The sequence below is a fragment of the Otolemur garnettii genome, unplaced genomic scaffold (assembly GCF_000181295.1).
Source record: "Otolemur garnettii isolate 467f Iridium unplaced genomic scaffold, OtoGar3 scaffold00043, whole genome shotgun sequence".
NCBI lineage: Eukaryota > Metazoa > Chordata > Mammalia > Primates > Galagidae > Otolemur > Otolemur garnettii.
In genome coordinates this window covers 3,037,204-3,057,621 of record NW_003852438.1, presented here as the reverse complement: position 1 = coordinate 3,057,621, position 20,418 = coordinate 3,037,204, and the positions used below count along the sequence as shown (strand labels likewise).

Here is a 20,418-nt window from a genome sequence, read left to right as displayed (position 1 = left end):
TCTCCTGCCTCAGCCTCCCAAGTAGCTGGGACCACAGGTGCCCGCCACAACGCCCAGCTATTTTTTGGTTGCAGCCATCATTGTTGTTTGGCGGGCCCAGGCTGGATTCAAACCTGCCACCTTGGGTGTACGAGGCTGGTACCTTAGCCACTTGAGCCACAGGCGCCGAGCCACATTCTTGCTTTATAAAATGAGGTTAATAATAGTTTCAGTGTCAGAAAGCTGTTATGAAGATTATATTAGTTAATTTATTTTACACAACAGCATCCAGTGTATAACAGTGGTCAATAAATGCTAGTATAGGCTACAATACACAGTTTGGATTTTAATTACAACAGGCCGTCATTTGGAGGTTTTAGGTCAGGAGAGACATGATCTGACTTACCTTAAAAAAAAAAACAAAAAACTGTCTCCTTGTGTACAACAGACAAAGGGACCAGGAATAAAGGATATTCATTAGAAAGCTGCTTAGAAATTGTTTAAGATTATTTAATTTGCAACATAGTTTGAAAGAAGGGCAAAGGGGACTTACTAATGGTTTGGATGTGAGAGGTGTGGGGGGAGGGGGGAGAAAATCCTAAGGATAAGTTTTAGGTTTCTGGTCTGATCAGTTATCTAGGTAGATGGCAATGCTATTCTCCAATATGAAAAAAACTAGGAGGAAAGCAGGTTGGGAGGAAAGTCTAGTGCAGGTTTAAGATGGCCACTAAAAGTTCCAGTGGTGCTAGCAGTAGCACTTGGGGTTTACTAGCATAAAGCTCAAGGGAGAGATTAGGGCTAGTCTTGGAATCAATCATCTATTTCTGAAAATTGTTTTCTAGGTCAGTGCAGTGGCTCATGCCTATAATCTTAGCACTCTGGCAGGCCAAGGCAGGTGGATTGCTTGAGCTCAGGAGTTTGAGAACAGCCTAAGCAAGAGCAAGACTCCATCTCTTAAAAAAAATAAAAAATAAAACAAAAACCCAGGCACTGTGAGTGGGTGCCTATAGTCTTAGCTACTTGGGAGATTGAAGCAAGAGGATCACTTGTGCCCGAAGAGTTTGAGGTTGCTGTGAGCTATGATGCCATGGCACTCTGAGGGCAACAAAGTGAGACTCTGTACCAAAAAAAAAAAAGAAAGAAAATTGTTTTTAGTCTCTCTTGGCGAATTATTATAGAACAAGTGCTCAACACACGTTAAATTGACTAAAGAATCTAAAAGTTTACCTTTAAAAATTTGACAGATTTTTCAACATTTTCCTATGCATCATTAAATAAATTTTAGAAATTAAATGCTAGACTTGTAATAAAAGCATGCTTTAGGAAAGAACAATTAAGTAGCAAAAAGAAGAAAACATTAAGAATTAAGGACTAGTTTCATATATCCAATTCCTGTTTACGATTTCTTGAAAAATGGTCAATGTCTTAGCATGTAAATGTTTCCAAAATATAAATAGAGATTATATGTGACCTCTAACATCAATGAATAATGCGACCTCATAGGAGATTACATTTCACTCTCAGAATCAATGGCTCTTTCCATCTTCTTGATTCTAAGTATTACAGAGGGAAGATTTTTTTCTCTTTTGTTTCTTTCTCTTCTTATATGTGACCACCATCAATATAATTTATCCACAGGATACTATCAGCTAATTTTGGATTGGTTTATATCAAGAAGAAATTATTCTTTTATACAGTTCAGATGAAGGCTAATGTGGTCTAAATATATGCTGTTCTTGGTACTATAATAAATAAATTTGCTTTGAATTTTAATGCTGTAAGATTGTAAAAGAGAATAAGCAGATGAAGACTCATCTAAGAAGAACATATTGCCCTTTTAATTTATATTTGGATTATGTCAAAATAAATAACTATTATATAATGAAATGACACAGATACTGATATAAAAAAGAAAAAGAAGAATATTAAAAGTTATAAGCCAAACTACAGACTTCCTAATAAAATTAAGGACATGTTTGGCTTCACTTTTTTTTCCTGCAGTTTTTGGCCAGGGCTGGGTTTGAACCCACCACCTCTGGTATATGGGGCCAGCACCTTACTCCTTAGAGCCACGGGCACTGCCATGGCTTCACTTTTTTATAGATATCCTCTTCTTTTTTTTTTTTTTTTTTTTTTGAGACAGAGCCTCAAGCTGTCCCCCTGGGTACAGTGCTGTGGCATCACAGCTCACAGCAGCCTCCAACTCCTGGATTCAAGCGAGTCTCCTGCCTCTGCCTCCCAAGTAGCTGGGACCTAGGTACCCACCACAACACCTGGCTACTTTTTGGTTGCAGCCATGATTGTTACTTGGTAGGCCTGGGCTGGATTCGAATCTGCCACCTTAGGTGTATGTGGCTGGCGCCTTAGCCACTTGAGCCACAGGCGCCGAGCCTAGATATCCTCTTCTGAATTATATATATAGTCTGAAAAAAATGACGTTAGGCACTTGTAATGAACTATTCCACATCTCTCCTAAAGCAGTGAAGCTTACCATTATTAAGGAAGCTCTCCTACTCCAGTGGTAATTTTACAAACAGATTATATAAATTTAATGAGAACAGGGGTTATGCCTCACATTTCATTATATTTTGCTTGTAATATCTATCACACAAAATTATGCTTACAGAAATATGAACTCAGTACAGTACATAAAATGTCATTGTATATTAGCATTAACAGATGAACACCTGCAATTTATTTTTTTATTTTTATTTTTTGCAGTTTTTGGCCAGGGCGGAGTTTGAACCCGCCACCTCTGGCATATAGGGCCAGTGCCTTACTCCTTTGAGCCACAGCACTGCCCCTGCAATTTATTTTGATGTCTGGGAACACTAACTTTGAACCCCAAATTACATGAAATATTACTTCCCAAAAAGCAATTCATTCTCCTCAGGAGTAGACCTGTACTACAGAATACTGCACTCTATCATATTAAGTTTTGAATTTCAACAATAGAAATTTCCACAACCTACATATACTATTATTTTCCATCCCCAGTGGGTTGAGTCTGTAGATGTAGTGCCTACGGACACTGAGGGGCTACCGTCTTTACACTATCTGGCCCATTACAGGAAAAGTTTGCTGACACCATGACATACTTAAATCATGGAAATATAAAAGAGCACCCAGCCCAGCCTCCTGCTGGCAGTAGGAAGTGATGTCAGGGAATGTTTTTTAGAAAAAAATGATGCTAGAAAGCAAAGCATGTGCAAAGGCCTGAAAGCCAATGACACAGCACCTTTGGAAAACTGAAAGGTGTTTAAAAGGGGATAGACCCTGGCACTCTACCCAGGGCAACAACTTGAAGCTCTGTCTCAAAAAAGAAAAAAAAATGGGGGATAGAAAGAGGGATCAAAAGAAGGATCAATGGGGTCAAACATTGGTAAGAGGTCAAGCAAGAGCAGGACTGGAGAGGGTACCATGAATTGGTTAGGGCAGCTTCAGTGGACCAGTGAGAACAAAAGGCCAGGATGCAGGAAATTAAGGAGAAAATGGACCCAGAGATAGAGAGAAAGAAAAGTAGTAGAGGTGCATACAAAGCAGAATTTTCTTAGAAAATGGGAAGATTTGAATGTTTCAGTTAAATGTTAAGGGCAAGCAGCCCCAGAGAAAGTAAGGGAAAGGATTCAGAGTAAACAGGAGTTATTTTATTTATTTTTTTTGAGACAGTCTTATTTTGTCGCCCTCTGTAGAGTGCCCTGGTGTGATCATAGCTCATGGCAACCTCAAACTCCTGGGCTCAAGTGATCCTCTTGCCTCAGCCTTCTGAGTAGCAGGAACTACAGGCACCCACTCACAATTTTTAGAGACGGGGGCTCGCTGTTGCTCAGGCTGGTCTCCAATTCCTGAGCTCAAGTAATCTGCCTGTCTCAGCCTCCCAGTGTGCAAGGATTACAGGCATGAGCCACTGTGCCTGGCCCAAGAGGAGATATTTTAGAAGGAAGTATCCTTAATGGATACCTCTTCACTGTTACCAGAGGGAAGACAAAAAGCTGGGCATACATTCAGGAAAGTTTTTAGAGATAGTAACCGGAAAATGAGTATGTTCCTTTATGATGTGATTTTCTTTCTTTCTTTCCTTTTTTTTTTTTTTTTTTTGTGAGACTCACTTGGTTACCCTTGGTAGAGTGCCATGGCGTCTTAGCTCACAGCAACCTCAAACTCTTAGGTTCAAGTGATCCTCTTGCCTCAGCCTTCCAAGCAGCTGGGATTATAGGAGCCCACCACAATGCCCAGCTATTTTTAGAGATGAGGTCTTGTTCTGGTTCAGGCTGGTCTTGAACCTGTGAGCTCAGGGAATCCACCTGCCAGCCTCCCCTGCTGGGATTATTTATAGGCGTCAGCCAATCTACGGATCTACTTTTTCAATGAAGTAGAGGGAGAAATGAAAGTTTAAGAAAAAAAGAGAAGGTTTTGGAAAGTCATGGTTGCTCACTGGGAAAGAGAGCTGTGAGGATTACTAGGATATAGCTAAGCACCTGGTCAGGAAGGAAGGAAGGTATGATTCTTTTTCGGGGGGGCCGGGTTTGAACCCGCCAGCCTCGGTGTATGTGGCTGGCACCATAACCACTGTGCTACAGGCACCGAGCTAGGATGCTATGTTTTTTAGCAACAGTAGCCTGTGGAAGTGTGAAGTTTCTTCTTGTAGCACTGGGCAGCCTGGCTATAGGCACAGAAGAGGGAAATACTTGGATTGATCTGTGACTAGGCTTTTATCAGATGGCTTTAACAGGATACCCAATGGATGGGATAAGACAGTTGGAACACTGACAAGAGAATAAATGAATGGATGGACTGTGAAGTCTAAGGTGAAAATAATTAAAGGAAGAAGAGCAAAAAGGATAGACAAGGCAGAGATTGGATGGCTTAATGAGGTTAAAAAAACAAGTGAAATGTGGGTGGCGCAGGTGGCTCAAAAGGGTAGGGTGCCAGTCCCATATGCCTGAAGTGGCGGGTTCAAACCTAGCCCTGGCCAAAAACTGCAAAAAAAACCCCCAAACAAACTAAAAAAAAGAAACAAGTGAAATGGGAGTAACTGAGTGATGATGGATGAATAAAAGGTTTGGTTTTTTTTGAGACAGAGCCTCAAGCTGTCCCCCCTGGGTAGAGTGCTGTGGCATCACAGCTCACAGCAACCTCCAACTCCTGGGCTTAAGCTAGTCTCCTGCCTCAGCCTCCCATGTAGCTGGGACCACAGGCACCTGCCACAACGCCTGGCTATTTTTTGGTTGCAGCTGTCATTGTTGTTTTGGCGGGCCTGGGCTGGATTTGAACCCGCCACCTTAGGTGTATGTGGCTGGCGCCTTAGCCACTTGAGCCACAGGCGCTAAGCCTGAATAAAAGGTTTTTGTTGAGAATGGGATTTGAATTTAAGTCTTCCAAAGCAGAGTAGGGTCCAGTGTGTGACTACAAATGTAGCTGAAATTAGTGGAGGTGAAGGCTACTGCAGATAAGGAGCCAGGAGTTAAAAGTCAAAGTGGCCAACCTCCACTTGGCTTCCACAAAGCAGCAACTAGAGAGTGTGGATTAGTTCTGAGAAAATGTTTGTACCTCAGTGTTTCTGGTGACATGATTTCAGGGGCCATTTCCCAGCAATCAATTTTAAGAATATGCAAATGAAGTTAATATAGTTCGCTTCAGACCTGTGTGCTACCTCCCTCCTCTGAACTCTGGTCATGCTTGTCAGTGATCTCTTTCTGAGGCAGCAGAATATGATGAACACAGAGCAGGTATCAGACTGGAGTCAGGAATCCTCACGTGAAGGAAATTTTGATACCTGCTATAAGATGGATGAACTTTGAGGATGTTACATCAAATGGAATAAGCCAGTCACGTAAAGACAAATACTGTGTGACTCCACTTATATGAGGTACCTAGAGTAGTTGAATTTATGGAGACAGGAAGGAGAATCTGACTGTCGGGGGTGCAGGGGCATGGCTATAGGGTTTTAGTTTTATAATGAAAGAGATATGGAGACGGATGGTCAACAGTGTCAACTAATTTCATGGCACTGAACGTACATTTAAAGACAGTTAAGAGGATGGTAAATGTTGTTATGTGTATTTTGTCACAATTTTTAAAAACTGGAAAAAAAGAAAAGAATCCACACCCCCAGCCAGCCATCAGGTTCCTTCCCAGACTCCATACAATGGCCTTTGGTCAAATGCTTGCCCCTTCCCCCATGAATCCTGGGCCCCTCTTAAGGATTTTTTACTCTCTCTTCTACTCAGCTAAATGGAATTCATTGATCATCTACTTTGTGCTGGGTACCCTGACAGTGTCAGGAATTACAGAAGGCTCAGGGCACAGTTTCTTAGGGAACTCATGGTTTGGTGAGGCAAACCAGCAAACAGTTTGGTGCAATAACTGCAGACAGGGAAAGCCAAGTGCCCATCCTCTACCACTCAAGTTGTGGTCCTGGCACCAGCAGGACCTGCAGGGGCAGGAGGAGTGGGAGCTTGTGAGACATGCAGCCTCTCAGGCCTCACTAAGATCTATTGGATTAGAGCCTGCATTTTAACACAATCTATGGGTGATGCATGTGCGTGTTCAAGTTTGAGGTGCAAAAAAATAAATAAATAAAAAAGCTACAGAAGACAGAAATAGGATGATCAACTCTGTTGGTTTGCCTGGGCTTAAGGGGCGTCCTGGGATGTGGGAGTTTTAGTGCTAAAATTGAGACAGTCCCCGGGACTGAAAGGTTAATTTAGTGTTTGTTTCTGAACCTGGAAGATGCTTTTGCAATACATTAAAATCCTGAAAGGGGAGGAAAGAGATGGAGAGAGAGGGAATAGGACACTGAAGGATTTTTTAGGTGCCAGGCAGACTGGGATAATACTCCTTTGGGGTAGAGGGGAAGACACACATCACACAAGTATGGTGGTAAGTGCTGGGGATGGGAGGAGAATGCATACACAAAAGAAACAAAGAGCAGACGAAGAAAGGAGCGCCTGAAATAAATTCTACTAGAAAGATGGAAGCAAATCACAATAGAAGTATCTGTTTGGGGGATGGTATTTGCTTATCTGCTCATCCTGCCTTGGTTTAAAATCAGATATTATAGTGAATGAGAAATAATATACACTAGATAACTTGATTAACAATACTTTTCTTCAACCTGAGTTAAATGGAACTTTCCTTTCTAAAGCAAAGGAACAGCTTTTAAAAGGCTTTACAAGAAATGAGACCTGGAAGGAAACATGGCCTCTAGGGAGTCAAATCAGATTCAGAAATGGTAGGGTTACTCGTTCAGCTTTACTATTCTCCAACTATAATGCCAGTTGCAGTCGATAAATTAGAACAAACATTAAAGGAGACGGATATATGTATATGGAAGAATCTGCAAAGCATTTGTTTGGTATACAGAAAGTGCCTACTATGTGTTAAGGTAGAAGACCACAGTGCAGTGGTGGAGATAGACATGCTGACAAGTTATTCAAAATATAGTGTAATAAACACGAAATGTAATTAAGTGGAAAAAAATCCGAGGGTAAAAAGAAAGGCATGGCAATCCTCGGGAGAGTTTGTAGAAGTTTCTTGGAGGTGACATTTAAGTTCAGCCTTGAAGGATGGATAAGTTTGTCAGTTATGCCTAGAAGTGCTAGGCCAGAAGAAGCCTAGAGCACTGAGCAACTGCAGAGAAACTCTGGTTGCGACTGGTCTGAGTACTGCGCTGTACAACGACAGAATGAGAGAGCAGGGAGGTAGGTCACGGGCTGGAGAGCACAGGTGTGCAAGGGTCTTTGTACGTCACAGGCAATACAGCACAGTGGTTAGGAGATCGGCTTCGTTCTCATTCGGATCCACCACTTACTGAATACCTATCTTTCAATTAGCCCAGCGTCCGGCTCATATTAAAGGCTATATGGGAATGTACTATCGTTACAACGATTCCCAGTCCCAAACTCGGTTTCTGAGAAGCTCTCAACGGCCTCCTTCCCACTCCTGCGGCTTGGGAAGAAAAGTTAGCTCGGGCTGGGACCGGGTCACTCCCCACTGATCCGCCCTCCCAGGCCTCAGACCCTACTTCAGAGAGCAGGGTCGGGTCAGGCAGGAGGTGGACAGGCCTGCAACCAGGGGACATGCCGCCGCTTACCCGGGCTGGGGTCCCGCTCCTCGTCTTCTGCTGTCCCCCGCGCCTTGAAGCCAGGCGGCAGCGCCGGTCCGATGAGGTCCCTTGCCATCCGCGGCGGCGGACACTGGTCACAGATAAAAGTCTGTCACGTAAGTCAAACCTACCCTACAAGCATCTCGCAACCCACTGCGAAGGCTGGAAGTTTATCCGGCGTCTACTAATGACGTATTAGCCTGTGGTTGGCTGAGCGTAGTTCGCGGTCAAGGAAGTGACGTCTAAAACTTGCCCGACAGTCGCATGGTCTTCTCCCGACCTGGCGGATGGCATGGCTGAGCCCGCTAGTGGTTTCGTGAGTCCTACGGGGTGGCTTCCAGCTCCCGAGCTGACTCCTGCGTTAGGGTCCCTAAGTAGCACTGCCCAGCGGCCGGACAACTGGATGCCCTGGGCTACGCTGCCACCAGCGCCACCGCCCACGTCGTCGTCTACCGCCTCAGTATCAGAGTCTTCCTCGGAGGCAAAGCCCCCAGTGGATGCCCAGACTCTCCCAGGAGCGCCACCTCCCTTCGACGCCCAGATTCTTCCCGGGGCACAGCCCCCCTTCGACGCCCAATCTCCTGTGGATTCTCAGGCTCAACTCAATGGCCAGCCTTCCTGGAATTTCCAGGCTTCGACATCGTGGTATTGGGGACACTCTCCTGGTATTTTCCCTCAGCATCAGATGGCCTACAACCTTCCCGGTGGGCTATTGTTCCTCGTTCTTCCCTATCTCATTTCTCCCTTTCCTCTTTCCACTTTGCCTTTCTTCGAGTTTGGCCATTAATGCCTCAAAATGTTTTTTCCGTCTATTGATTCAGTTAAGCAGTTATTAATATTTACCGAATTCCAACTATGTACCAGGAGCTGGGAATGTAATGAACACACCATACCAAGATTTTTATCTTTATGGAGCTTAAATATCTCTGTAGTGAGGAAGACAGATAATAAATGAAATAAAACCTTGCATTATAGAAGATAATGAGTGCTGTGGATAGAGAACAGAGAAGAATGAATGATAGCGTAGTTTTAAATGTCATTGCTAGTCGCAAGGAAAGTGACATTTGAGCAGAAACTTTAGGGAGGTGAAGGGTCAGAGCCATGCATACATCTAGGAGAAGAGGGACGCAGAGAGAGGGAACTGCAGGCACAAGGCATTGAGAGAAGAGCTGTACATCAGAACTGGAACTAGTGTGGCTAGAGAGGACTGAAACTGGGGTACAGTGGTAGAAAAATGGGGAAGAGGGTAAACCTGTTAGGTCCTTGTAGATCATGGAACTTTGACTATGACTGTTGTGAGATGAATATAGTACAAGAGAGTGGCATGATCTGTTTTATGAGGATTAAGAAGATTAATGTGGCTGCTAATAGTAATTGGTAGAAAGGGAGACTAATTAGGAAGGTATTGCATTTGGCTATGTGAGAAGTACCGGGGACGTGGCCCAGGACAGAACTTAGGGGATGATGAGAAGTAGTTGGATTCTATTAATAAAAGAAGCTGGAGATATTGTGGGTTTGATTCCAGAAAAGCGAGTCACACATTTTTTTTGTTGCCCAGTGCATATAGAAGTTTATACTGTAGTCTACTAAGTGTAGTCTCTTAACATGTCTACAAAATGTGTATACCTTGACTAAAATATACTTTACTGCTGAAAAATGGTAATGGTCATCTGGGCCTTCAGAAAATGATAATCTTTTGCCTCCATGTTGATGGCTGCTAGTTGATAGGTGGGTGGTTGCCAAAGGTTGAGGTAGCTGTGGCACTTTCCTGGACAACAATGAAGTTTGGCTCATTGATTGATTCTTCGTTTCACAAAAGATTTCTCTGTAGCATGTGATGCTGTTTAATAACATTTACTGTAGAATGAACTTCTTTCTTTTACAACTGAAGTCAGTCCTCTCCAACATTACCATTGCTTTATCAACTAAGTTCTGGCACATTCTAATAATGTCAGCTAAATTTATTGACTATTCTAAATCCTTTGTTGTCATTTCAACAACGTTTACAGAATCTTCACTAGGAGATTCTTAAGAAAGCATTCTCTTTTCTTATCCATAACAAGCAACTGCTCATCCATTTAAGAGTTATCATGAGATTACAATATTTCAGTCGTATCTTTAGACATCACTTCTAATTCTAGTTTTTTTGCTGTTTCTACCACATCTGCAGTTACTTCCTTAACTGAAATCTTGAACCCCTCAAAATCATTTATGAGTCTTGGAATCAACTTTTTTCAAACTCCTGTTAATGTTGATATTTTGACCTCCTTCCATTATTCATGAATGTTTTTAATGGCATCTGGAAAGTTTTTGATTGATTTTGCCCAGAGCTATCAGAAGAATGACTGTCTATGGCCATTGTGGCCTCAGAAAGTCTATTTCTTTTATAATGAGACTTGAAAATCAAAATTACTCCTTGACCCATGGGCTACAAAATGTGTTAGCTGTCAGGAAAACATTAATGTTCTGTACATTTCCATCAGAGCTTTTAGCTGACCAGGTGCATTGTCAATGAATAGTTGTATTTTGAAAAAACTTTTTTCCTGAGAAGTAGGTCTCAATAGTGGGCTTAAAATAATTGGTAAACGATGTTATCCAAACTTTGTTTCATTTATGGAGTATAGGAAGAGTATATTTAGCCTTATTCTTAAGGGCCTTACTTAAGGAGCGCTGGCTTCAACTTAAAAATCACCAGGATCACTAGCCCCTGATAAAAGAGTCAGCCTTTCCTTTGAGGCTGTGAAGCCAGGGATTGGCTTCTCTTCTGTAGCTATGAAAGTCCTAGATAACATCTTCTTCCAATAGAACACTGTTTCATCTACATTGAAAATCTGTTTAGTGTAATCACCTTCATCCGTTATCTTAGCTAGAACTTCAAGATAACACGCTGCAGCTTCTTCATAGGTACTTGTTGCTTCACCTTGCATTTTTATGTTGTGGGGGATGGCTTCTTTTCTTAAACCTAAAGAACCAACCTCTGCTAACTTGTTTCTTTTTGTTTTTTTATTTTTAGAGGTGGGCTCTCACTCTGTTGCTCAGGCTGGAGTCCAGTGGCATGATTATAGCTCCCTGTAACTTCAAACTCTTGGGCACTATGGATCCTCCCACTTCAGCCACTAAGTTGCTGAGACCACAGCTGTGAGCCACCACTCCCAGCTAATCTGCTAGTTTTCTAACTTTTCTTCTGCAGTTTTCACACCTCTTTCAGTCTTCATAGAATTGAACAGAGGTAGGGCCTTGCTCTGAATTAGGCTTTGGCTTATCAACAAAATCTTTCTTATGATATATGTATTTCAGTTCCTTTAAGAACATTTCTTTTGCCTTCACAACTTAGCTAACTTTGGTACAAGAGGCCTAGTTCGTGGCTTGTTTCATCTTTCAACATACATTCCTCACTAATCATTTCCACCTTTGATTTAACATGAGATATGCATGTCTCTTTCTTTTACTAGAACACTCAGAAGCCCTGTTAGGGCTGTAATTGACCTGATTTCAATATTGTGTCTCAGGGAATAGGGAGGCCAGAGGAGAGGGAGAGAAATGAGGGAATGACTGGTTGGTGGAGCAGTCAGAATATAGTCAACATTTATCAAGTAAGTTCACCATTTTATAAAGTGTGGTTTGTGGCATCGCAGAACATACAGTGGTAGCATCAGAAACCACTGATCACAACTCACCACAGTACATAACAGTAATCATGAAAAAGGTTGACATACTGTAAGAATTACCAAAGTGTGACATAGAGACAAAGTGAGCACATGCTGTTGAAAAAATTATGCCAACAGACATGCTTCCCACAGGGTTGCCACACCTTCAGTTTGTAAAAAGTGCAGTAAAATGAAACATGGCCTGGCACGGTGGCTCATGCCTGTGATTCTAGCACTCTGGGAGGCCAAGGTAGGGTTTCACCTAAGCTCAGGAGTTCAAGACCAGCCTGAGCAAGAGTGAGACCCTGTCTCTAAAAATAGCCAGTCATTGTGGCAGGTACCTGTAGTCCCAGCTACTGGGGAGGCTGAGGCCAGAGGATTGCTTGAGCCCAAGAGTTTGAGATTACTATGATGATGCCACAGACAAAATGAGATTCTTATCTCAAAAAAAAAAAAAAAAAAGAAAAGAAAAGAAAAAGAAACATAATGAAACCAGGTGGGCTAATGTATTTTAAAGGTAGGGCCAATGTGATTTGCTGAAAGATGAGAAATGGGATGTGAGATAAAGAGAAGAGGAGGAAAGCTTGTGGTTTGTTAAACAACTGAAAGGATGGAGTGATGGTTAACTGAGTTAGGGAAAAAGTGTGGATGGAGCAAATTTGGAAGGAAGACCAGGAGCTGACTTTGGAATATGTTTGTGTCAAGTAGAAATACTGATTAGACCTTTAGCTGTTAGTCTGTACTTTCAGGGGAGATTTGTGGCTAAAACTGTAAATTTAGGTATCATTAGAGTATAGATCATATTTATAGCATGAGATTGTTCATTTAAATCCATTCTCCAAGTCTGCCTAAGATTCAGTTTACGTTAAATTGAATGCAAACCATCAGGATTTACTGTGCACCTGATTCTGGGACCATCAGCATCCACTAAGTCAGATGAGGTACCTGATTCTGGGACTGTCAGCATCCACTAATCAGGTGCATTTACTGTGCACCTGATTCTGGGACTATCAGCATCCACTAAGTCAGATGAGGTAGCTTCATAAGTATAAATCACAATACAGTGTGACCGGTCGTAGAGGCACATAAATGGTAATTTCAGAGTGCAGAGGGAAATTGGAAAAGAAATGTCTTGGAGGGTGTGTAGAGTTTGGGAAGAGATACTTGTTAGGTAGAGGCAAAGAGGTGCCAGTAGAAGGTAAGTTCTGGAGATTGCATTGTTTTGTGTGACTGAAGCAGAGTATATGGAAGGTATGGGGAAGGGTAGGGTAAGAAAATAAACTGGAATCTCATGGAAGGATTCTAGGAAGCTGTCTTAGTCTGTTCTGTGCTTCTGTAACAATACCATTTATTAAGAAATGTGTAACAAACAGGAATTTATTCAATACCTAGTTCTGGAGGTTGGCAAGTTCTAGATTGAGGGGCCACGTCTGGGGAGGACCTTCCTGCTGGAAGGCATCACATGGTAAAATAGAAAGAGAAGGGGCCAGATTAATCCTTTTACGAAAAATCTGTTCCTGAGATAATCATTCCCACTCTGTAAGAGTGGCATTAATCCATTTGTGACCTAATCACCTCTCAGCACGGCTGCTTTGGGTTTTTGGTTTCTCACACATGAACTTTGGGGGACACATTCAAACCATAGCAGCAGCCATTTGAAGATTTTTGAGCCAAGTTGTGACATGATTGGAGAATTATTTGTGTGTGTCAGGTCTGTTGGAGGAGGGGGCTTAGGGACCAGAAGACAATTTGAGAGGCTGGCACAGTAATCTAGGTGAAAGATCAAGAGTTCTAAATTGGGCCATGGCAATAAGAATGGAAAGGTGCAGGGGGATTTGAGAGGAGATGTATTTCACAAGGTTCTGTTTTCCTGGTGTGAAATTCTAGCCAAAGGAGTGGTATTAGGGATTTTACTTGTTACATTTCTAATGTTTGAAATAACTAAAGGGATTTCATCAAGTTCAGTTGTCTATTCCTGCACTTAGATGCCTAGAGCATCTATGGACAAGTAATCTCAACAGTCTTTCTTCATTTGGAAAGTATTTATTAGGGCCAAGTGTGGTAGTTCATGCATGTAATCCCAGTGCTTTAGAGGCTGAGGCTGGAAAATCAGAGTTCCACATTAGCTTGGGTAACATAGTGAGACCCTGTCACTGCAAAAAAAAAAAAAAAAAAAAAAAAATTAGCCAGCTGTGGTGGTGTGGACCTCTAGTCCTAGCTTCTCTGGAGGCTGAGGTCGTCACCGTGCCACTGCCTTCCAGCCTGGGGGATAGATAAAGACCTGTCTCAAAAATAATTAAAATATTTGGTAGAATGGTCTTAGTCTTGGTTAACTTGTTTGTACTATTATTCTTCCAGTAAGGAGTAGTTTACCAGAGTAAATATTTGTGATATGTTATGGTAAATAAAACTTAAGAGAATTATATTGTTGCACACATTCATGGATCTCTTTTTGTTTTTTAGTTAAACATTCTTATTTTCCACGAAAATGTGAGGCAAAGTTCACTGACTTCAACTCACCTCCATGTAGAAAGCAGAAAAAGAAGGTATTTTTAAGATGTTCTTGAATTTGACACTTTGCTCCCTATGTCAGTTTCTTTTTTTATTTTATTTCATTTATTTTTCCTCAGTCTCTGTTTCTTACCTTGTACTTCTCTCTTAACTGACCCAGTGTTTTGTGTCCATTATTGACCCAGGAACCTTGCTAGAAATAGAATTTTTAAAGGATCCTAGCTGTAAGTAAAAACTTCAAGCAAAATCTTTTTTGAGAAATGGAAAAATTATGGAAAAAGACAACATTGAATCCATTTCAATACAGTATCAGAAGTGATAATAATTGAGGATTATGATTACAGATAAATGTAAATGTTATTAAACCTTGATATAGTAGAAAAAGTAATATTACTAGCAGGACTGGGAGGTGAGGGATAGAATTTAGGGAGAAAAATAAAGTCTAAACCTTTTCTCTTACAAGGCTGTAAGCATGAAATTAAGGACAAATGATAATGATACAAACCTTTTCATTTTCATAATCCTTTTTCCTTAAACATGGATCTTTTGGAAAGAGATATTTCTGTTAAAAGATCAGTTCCTGAGAATATTTTCTATATGGTTTATTGTTGTAATAATCTTTTTTGTTCTATGGTTAAGTATGAAAATAGCAAATTAGAAATAAAAAATAAAAAATCTTTATCTAAATGATTCTCCCCCCAATGTGATCTGATATATATGTATACATACACATATATATATGTTTCCTAAAAGAGTAAATGCTATTTTTATTCTTTATTTTCATTTTTTAAATATTTTTGTTCTTTATTTTTAGAGTAAATCTAAACATTTATTTTTAGATTATCTTGACATATATGATCCTAAGTCTTAATTATATTTCCAATTTGAAATCTACTCATAGTTTATATCAGCTTTAACTAGTTTAAAAATCTTTTAAATTGGCTTGGCACCTGTGACTCAAGTGGCTAAGGTGCCAGCCACATACAGCTAAGGTGGCGGGTTCAAATACAGCCCGGGCCCGCCAAACAACAATGATGGCTACAACCAAAAAAAAAAAATAGCCAGGTGTTGTGGCGGGCGCCTGTGGTCCCAGCTACTTGGGAGGCAGAGGCAGGAGACTCACTTGAGCCCAGGAGTTGGAGATTGCTGCGAGTGATGCCACAGCACTCTACCCAGGGGGATAGCTTGAGGCTCCGTCTCAAAAAAAAAAAAAATCTTTTAAATTGGGCTGTGCCTGTGGTTCAGTGGGTAGGGCACTGGCCCCATATACCAAGGGTGGTGGGTTCCAATCCAGCCGTGGCCAGACTGCAACAAAAAAATAGCTGGGCATTGTGGCGGATGCCTGTAGTCCCAGGTACTTGGGAGGCTGAGGCAAGAGAATCGCCTAAGCCCAAGATATGGAGGTTGCTGTGAGCTGTGATGCCACGACACTCTACCAAGGGTGATAAAGTGAGACTCTGTCTCTAAAAAAAAAAAAAAGAAAGAAAGAAAAAATTTTTTAAATAATGGCTGGCTTCTGCTAATAATATTTGCTAAAAATAAACAATCATAGAAATATATTCCGAATTTTCTTTCACACATGAGGGTAATGTGAAAAATTGAGGTATATATTACTAGAAGGATAGCTATATTCTTATTATTGATTAGTGATTTTTCACCAAAAGCCTAATGCCTCTTTGTTTTTGTTTGCAGAAAAGAAAGGAACCGGTTTTTCACTTTTTTTGTGATACCTGTGATCGAGGTTTTAAAAATCAAGAAAAGTATGACAAACACATGTCTGAACATACAAAAGTAGGTTCTCTTGGTTGAAAAGAGAATTTAAAATTGATGTAGGAAAATGGGCCTTCTATTTGTAGATTTTATAAAAATTTTAAGCTTGCTTTTTTAAAAAACGTGTGCTTTTCATAGAAATACAGTTTGATAACTTGGCAAATGTAGATAGTAACCCTGGGATTTGCAGTTTGAGGGTAGAGAACCCACTGCTTTCAGAAGTAAGGTGGCAGCAAAGGCAGGAGATTAAGCAGATCTGTCTGTGTGCACCTCCACTGCTTGGTAGGAGGCTGGGTCCCCTCCAGCTGTCCTATGAATGCTTGTTAGTTATTTTCCCTTGAAGGCTGCCTGCAACCTTTGAAGTACACTGTGTCATTTGGCCTATCACCCTCTAAGGATGTTCCAGACCTTATTAAGTACTTTTTTAAAGAATTTAACTAGAATGTTTAAAAAGTTAAAGTCATTGGAGTGTGGTAAAGGTCTCTTTGTGTTTATGAGAATGTCTTCATTCCCATAAAATTAAGAACAATAAGTGCTTTCAATCAAATGGAGAAAGCAATGATATGTATTACTGTACTGAGCACTTTGAGAGCGTCATTCATTTTTAAATGCAGCTTTCTTTTGGAATGATCTTGTTTTGTTACTGTTATAAGCATGTAGTGATAATGCCACATAGATAGGATGACTATGTAATATCACCAGAGTATGTTCTGTGTTTGTATAGTAGGATAAATTTAATATGGAAAAATGAGTCTTTTTTTTAAACTCTTACAGTGTCCTGAAGTAGATTGCTCTTTTAGTGCACACGAGAAGATTGTCCAGTTCCATTGGAAAAATGTAAGTGTTTTTTTAAACCCTATCTTTTTTTGGTTATGTCCTCTTTCTGTATTATTGATCTGTTATCTTCACAGCTATTCATTTATATAGCCTAATAATAAGTAACATTCATGCAGTACTTTGTAAAGGATTTTTACATCTCTTATTCAATTTTATCCTCATGAACAACTATGTGAAGTAAGTAAATACTGTCACATTTAACAAATTAAAAAAAAATAACTTGCCCAAAGCCTCGGGACCAGTTCTTGCACTTGAGTTTCTTGACTCCAATGCTATGCTGTTTTACTACACCATGCTGCTTCAAATTGTCATATCTCCTCATTTCTTTAGCTACCTTCCTTAGTTTTGAATGGTAAGTCATTCATTTGGGTATTTAATGTCATTTGAGAAAATAGGTGACATAACTACTTTGGATCCAAAATTATGTTCTTCCCCCCCTCCCGCCAATTAATAGCATTAGTCAAAATACATGAGAAATTATTCTCATAATTTCCTTTAAAGGAAAAGTCATAAGATACATGGATAAAACCTGTATAGTTTTAAAATTGTATCCAGCATTACATTTAGTGGTTGTGACAAAGTCTCCAAATGACTCAAAGGCAAATGATGTGCTTCCTGATGTTTAGCAGGCTTTTCCCCCTTAGATGCACGCTCCTGGGATGAAGAAGATCAAGTTAGACACTCCAGAGGAGATTGCAAGATGGAGAGAAGAAAGAAGGAAGTGAGTAAAGAGTTCAGAACCTGCGAAATAACATTTTATAGTGGCAAGGCTTATTAGGGTAGTTCAATTCATTGAATTCCTTTATAATGTTGGGCCCAGGGAAAGGAACTATAGGCTGTATTATATGAGACTATTATTGAATGTAGTTTTGGTGAGACTTTATGGGAACTCTTTGATTTAAATAAATGTGTTATAATGGGACTGTACACCAGTCTTTGAAGGGAGCTATTACATGTCACCTGTTAGACATTCAGTCGCTGAAGCAAGAACGAGTGGGTGCTCTTTTTTTTTTTGGAGACAGAGCTCATTATGTCACCCTGGGTAGAGTTCTGTGGCGTCACAGCTCACAGTAAACTCCAGCTCTTGGGCTTAAGCTATTCTCTTGCCTCAGTCTCCCAAGTAGCTAGGACTACAGGTACTCATTACAGTGCTCGGCTGTTTTTGGTTGTAGTTGTCATTGTTGTTAGGTGGGCCCGGGTTGGATTTGAACCCCCCAGCTCCAGTGTATATGGCTGGTGACCTAGCCACTTGAGCTACAGGCGCCGTGGATGGGTTCTTTTATTGAAAAATATACTACTGTATACTTTGCTGCTTTTGTTCTTTTGACTATTGTTCTCAACAAAAAATTGTTAAATGATTGCTGTATGTTAGGCAAAGGGGGTACAGTATGAATATGTATGTATCTACATACATATTTGTCCTTTACGAAATTTGAGCATTTTACCACGTGACTTGTGATTTTACATTTATCAGGCAAGAACGTTTAGTTGATGTCTAGCTATAATACACTTAAGAAAAATCCCTCTAGGGCACTATTTTAATGTCTTCTCAGAAAAGACTAGGATACTTTATCCTGGAACAGGAGACTAAGGCAGAACGATCAGAATGATGAGATATACTATTGAAGTCAACTATTGTTCTCGTAGAATTCGAAAAGTAAGGTGAGCCCAAGCTAAAATAAATTATCCTTAAAAGTCAAAAAGAGGCTCGGCGCCTGTGGCTCAAGTGGCTAAGGCGCCAGCCACGTACACCTAAGGTGGCGTGTTCGAATCCAGCCTGGGCCTGCCAAACAACAATGACAGCTGCAACCAAAAAATGGCCTGGCATTGTGTCGGGCACCTGTGGTCCCAGCTACTTGGGAGGCTGAGGCAGTGGACTTGCTTGAGCCCAGGAGTTGGAGATTGCTATGAGCTGTGATACCACAGCACTCTACCCAGGGGGACAGCTTGAGGCTCTGTCTCAAAAAAAAAAAGTCAAGAAGAGTCTTAAAACTCTGTTGACCAGTAGGTTACAATTTATCCTTTGTTCAACTTAGTTTAAATTTTGAGTTTATATTTACTTACATAGGGAGTGATATGCCAGATGTTGTACTGTTCTGTGAACAAGTTAGGTGCCACTCTTCAAGGCTTTAGAGGTAATTCTGAAGGAGACCAATAGAAACATGGACATTCAGAACCACCAGAAAACAAATAGAATTCAGTAAAAGTGTATGTAAATATCAGATATTAATACTGTGTACAAAGCAAAGAATTGGATTCAAGTAGAGTCAAACCAGTCAACGTAGATTGGTGGATGTAATAGAATTTCAGGAGTGTCTTTAGCTAACAAATGAAGGAATCTAGACTACCTGGAGTAAAATATACTAAAATGCTTTTCCCTTTATTTCTTTGGCAAAATCTTTTTTCTTTTTTTTTTTGGCCAGGACTAGGTTTGAACCCGCCACTTCTGGTATATGGGGCCTGCGCCCTACTCCTTGAGCCACAGGCACTGCCCTTTTTTTCCCTCCCATTTTATTTTATTTATTATTGTTATTATTTTTTACAAACAATAGATTTGCTGCAACATGCTCTGGCTCATATTATTGAATTAAAAAATTTAACACATTTCAAAAATATCAAAAATACACTATAATGCGTCTTAGGACTACAATACAACAATGATTGCACGAAACCATAAAATATGAGCCCACTGTCTGGATGACATCCATTGGCAACAGTGAGAGAAGACGCTACCGTGTCTGGGAGGGGCGTGAAAGTCAGAATACAAGGAGCGAGTTTGATGGGTCACCAATGAGGGTGACAGAGCAGGGTTTGCTGTAGCTGCTTTTCTCCATCTAGGAAGTGCTTCCTTAACTATGGGGCGGAAGTCACTCACTGCAGAGAAAGATTAACTCGCCTCCGTGACTGGGAAGTCTGAAGGGCTCCACGTGAGGGAAGTGAAAAGTGACACAAGACAGTTCCATAGTGACATCACCGAATGGCTCGGAGACTAATTATGTAATAATTGGTACATGTATCGATTAATAGCTAAGTGCTCCCTTATGGAGCTCTCTTCCTTAATTATTATTGAATAGATAGAAAAGGTGAGCCTGTGGTTTCCAAGTACCTGCTTCTGCAAACTTGGAAAGAGAATCATTTGATATTCAGTACATTGGGCCCTTTTTTTTTTAAGACAGGGTCTCACTTTGTCACCCTTGGCAGATGCTGTAGTGTCTTAGTTCACAGCAACCTTAAATTCTTGGGCTCAAGTGATCCTCTTCCTCAGCCTCCCAAGTAGCTGGGACTATAGGCACGTGCCCAGCTCTTTTTAGAGATAGGTCTCACTCTTGCTTAGGCTGGTATCAACTCATGAGCTCAGGCAGTCCATCTACTTCAGCCTCCCAGAGTGCCGGGATTACAGGCGTGATCCACTGCACCTAGCTCTTTGGCAAAATCTTAATCTTGTACGCCTAAAGATCTGATTTGTCACTCTTTTCTTATTCTTTATTTCCTTTTATTGATGCCATCAGAGTGCCTGTCTATAACATAATAAGGAGCTTATACTAGGATGTCCTTAGTACATTCCTT

The 20,418-nt window shown here is 40.8% G+C and overlaps 2 protein-coding genes across 3 annotated transcripts in view; one reads left to right on the top strand and one right to left on the bottom strand.

Annotated features, from left to right (window-relative positions):
• Positions 1-8,274, bottom strand: part of GPALPP1 (GPALPP motifs containing 1) — a 32,919-nt gene extending 24,645 nt beyond the window's left edge. The window contains exon 1 of the mRNA XM_012805475.2: positions 8,046-8,274. Coding sequence (XP_012660929.1) covers positions 8,046-8,162 — 117 coding nt within the window. The 5' untranslated portion in view covers positions 8,163-8,274. The remainder of the gene's footprint in view (positions 1-8,045) is intronic.
• Positions 8,275-8,348: 74 nt separating this feature from the next.
• The window catches only part of NUFIP1 (NUFIP1, FMR1 interacting protein 1), a 52,707-nt gene continuing 40,637 nt past the window's right edge, over positions 8,349-20,418 (top strand). Inside the window, exons 1-5 of one of the 2 annotated variants that reach the window (XM_003790353.1) lie at positions 8,349-8,790; positions 14,197-14,279; positions 15,937-16,035; positions 16,789-16,851; positions 17,496-17,572. In XM_003790353.1, coding sequence (XP_003790401.1) covers positions 8,379-8,790; positions 14,197-14,279; positions 15,937-16,035; positions 16,789-16,851; positions 17,496-17,572 — 734 coding nt within the window. In that variant the 5' untranslated portion in view covers positions 8,349-8,378. The remainder of the gene's footprint in view (positions 8,791-14,196; positions 14,280-15,936; positions 16,036-16,788; positions 16,852-17,495; positions 17,573-20,418) is intronic. The other variant, XM_023513615.1, reaches the window with a different exon arrangement.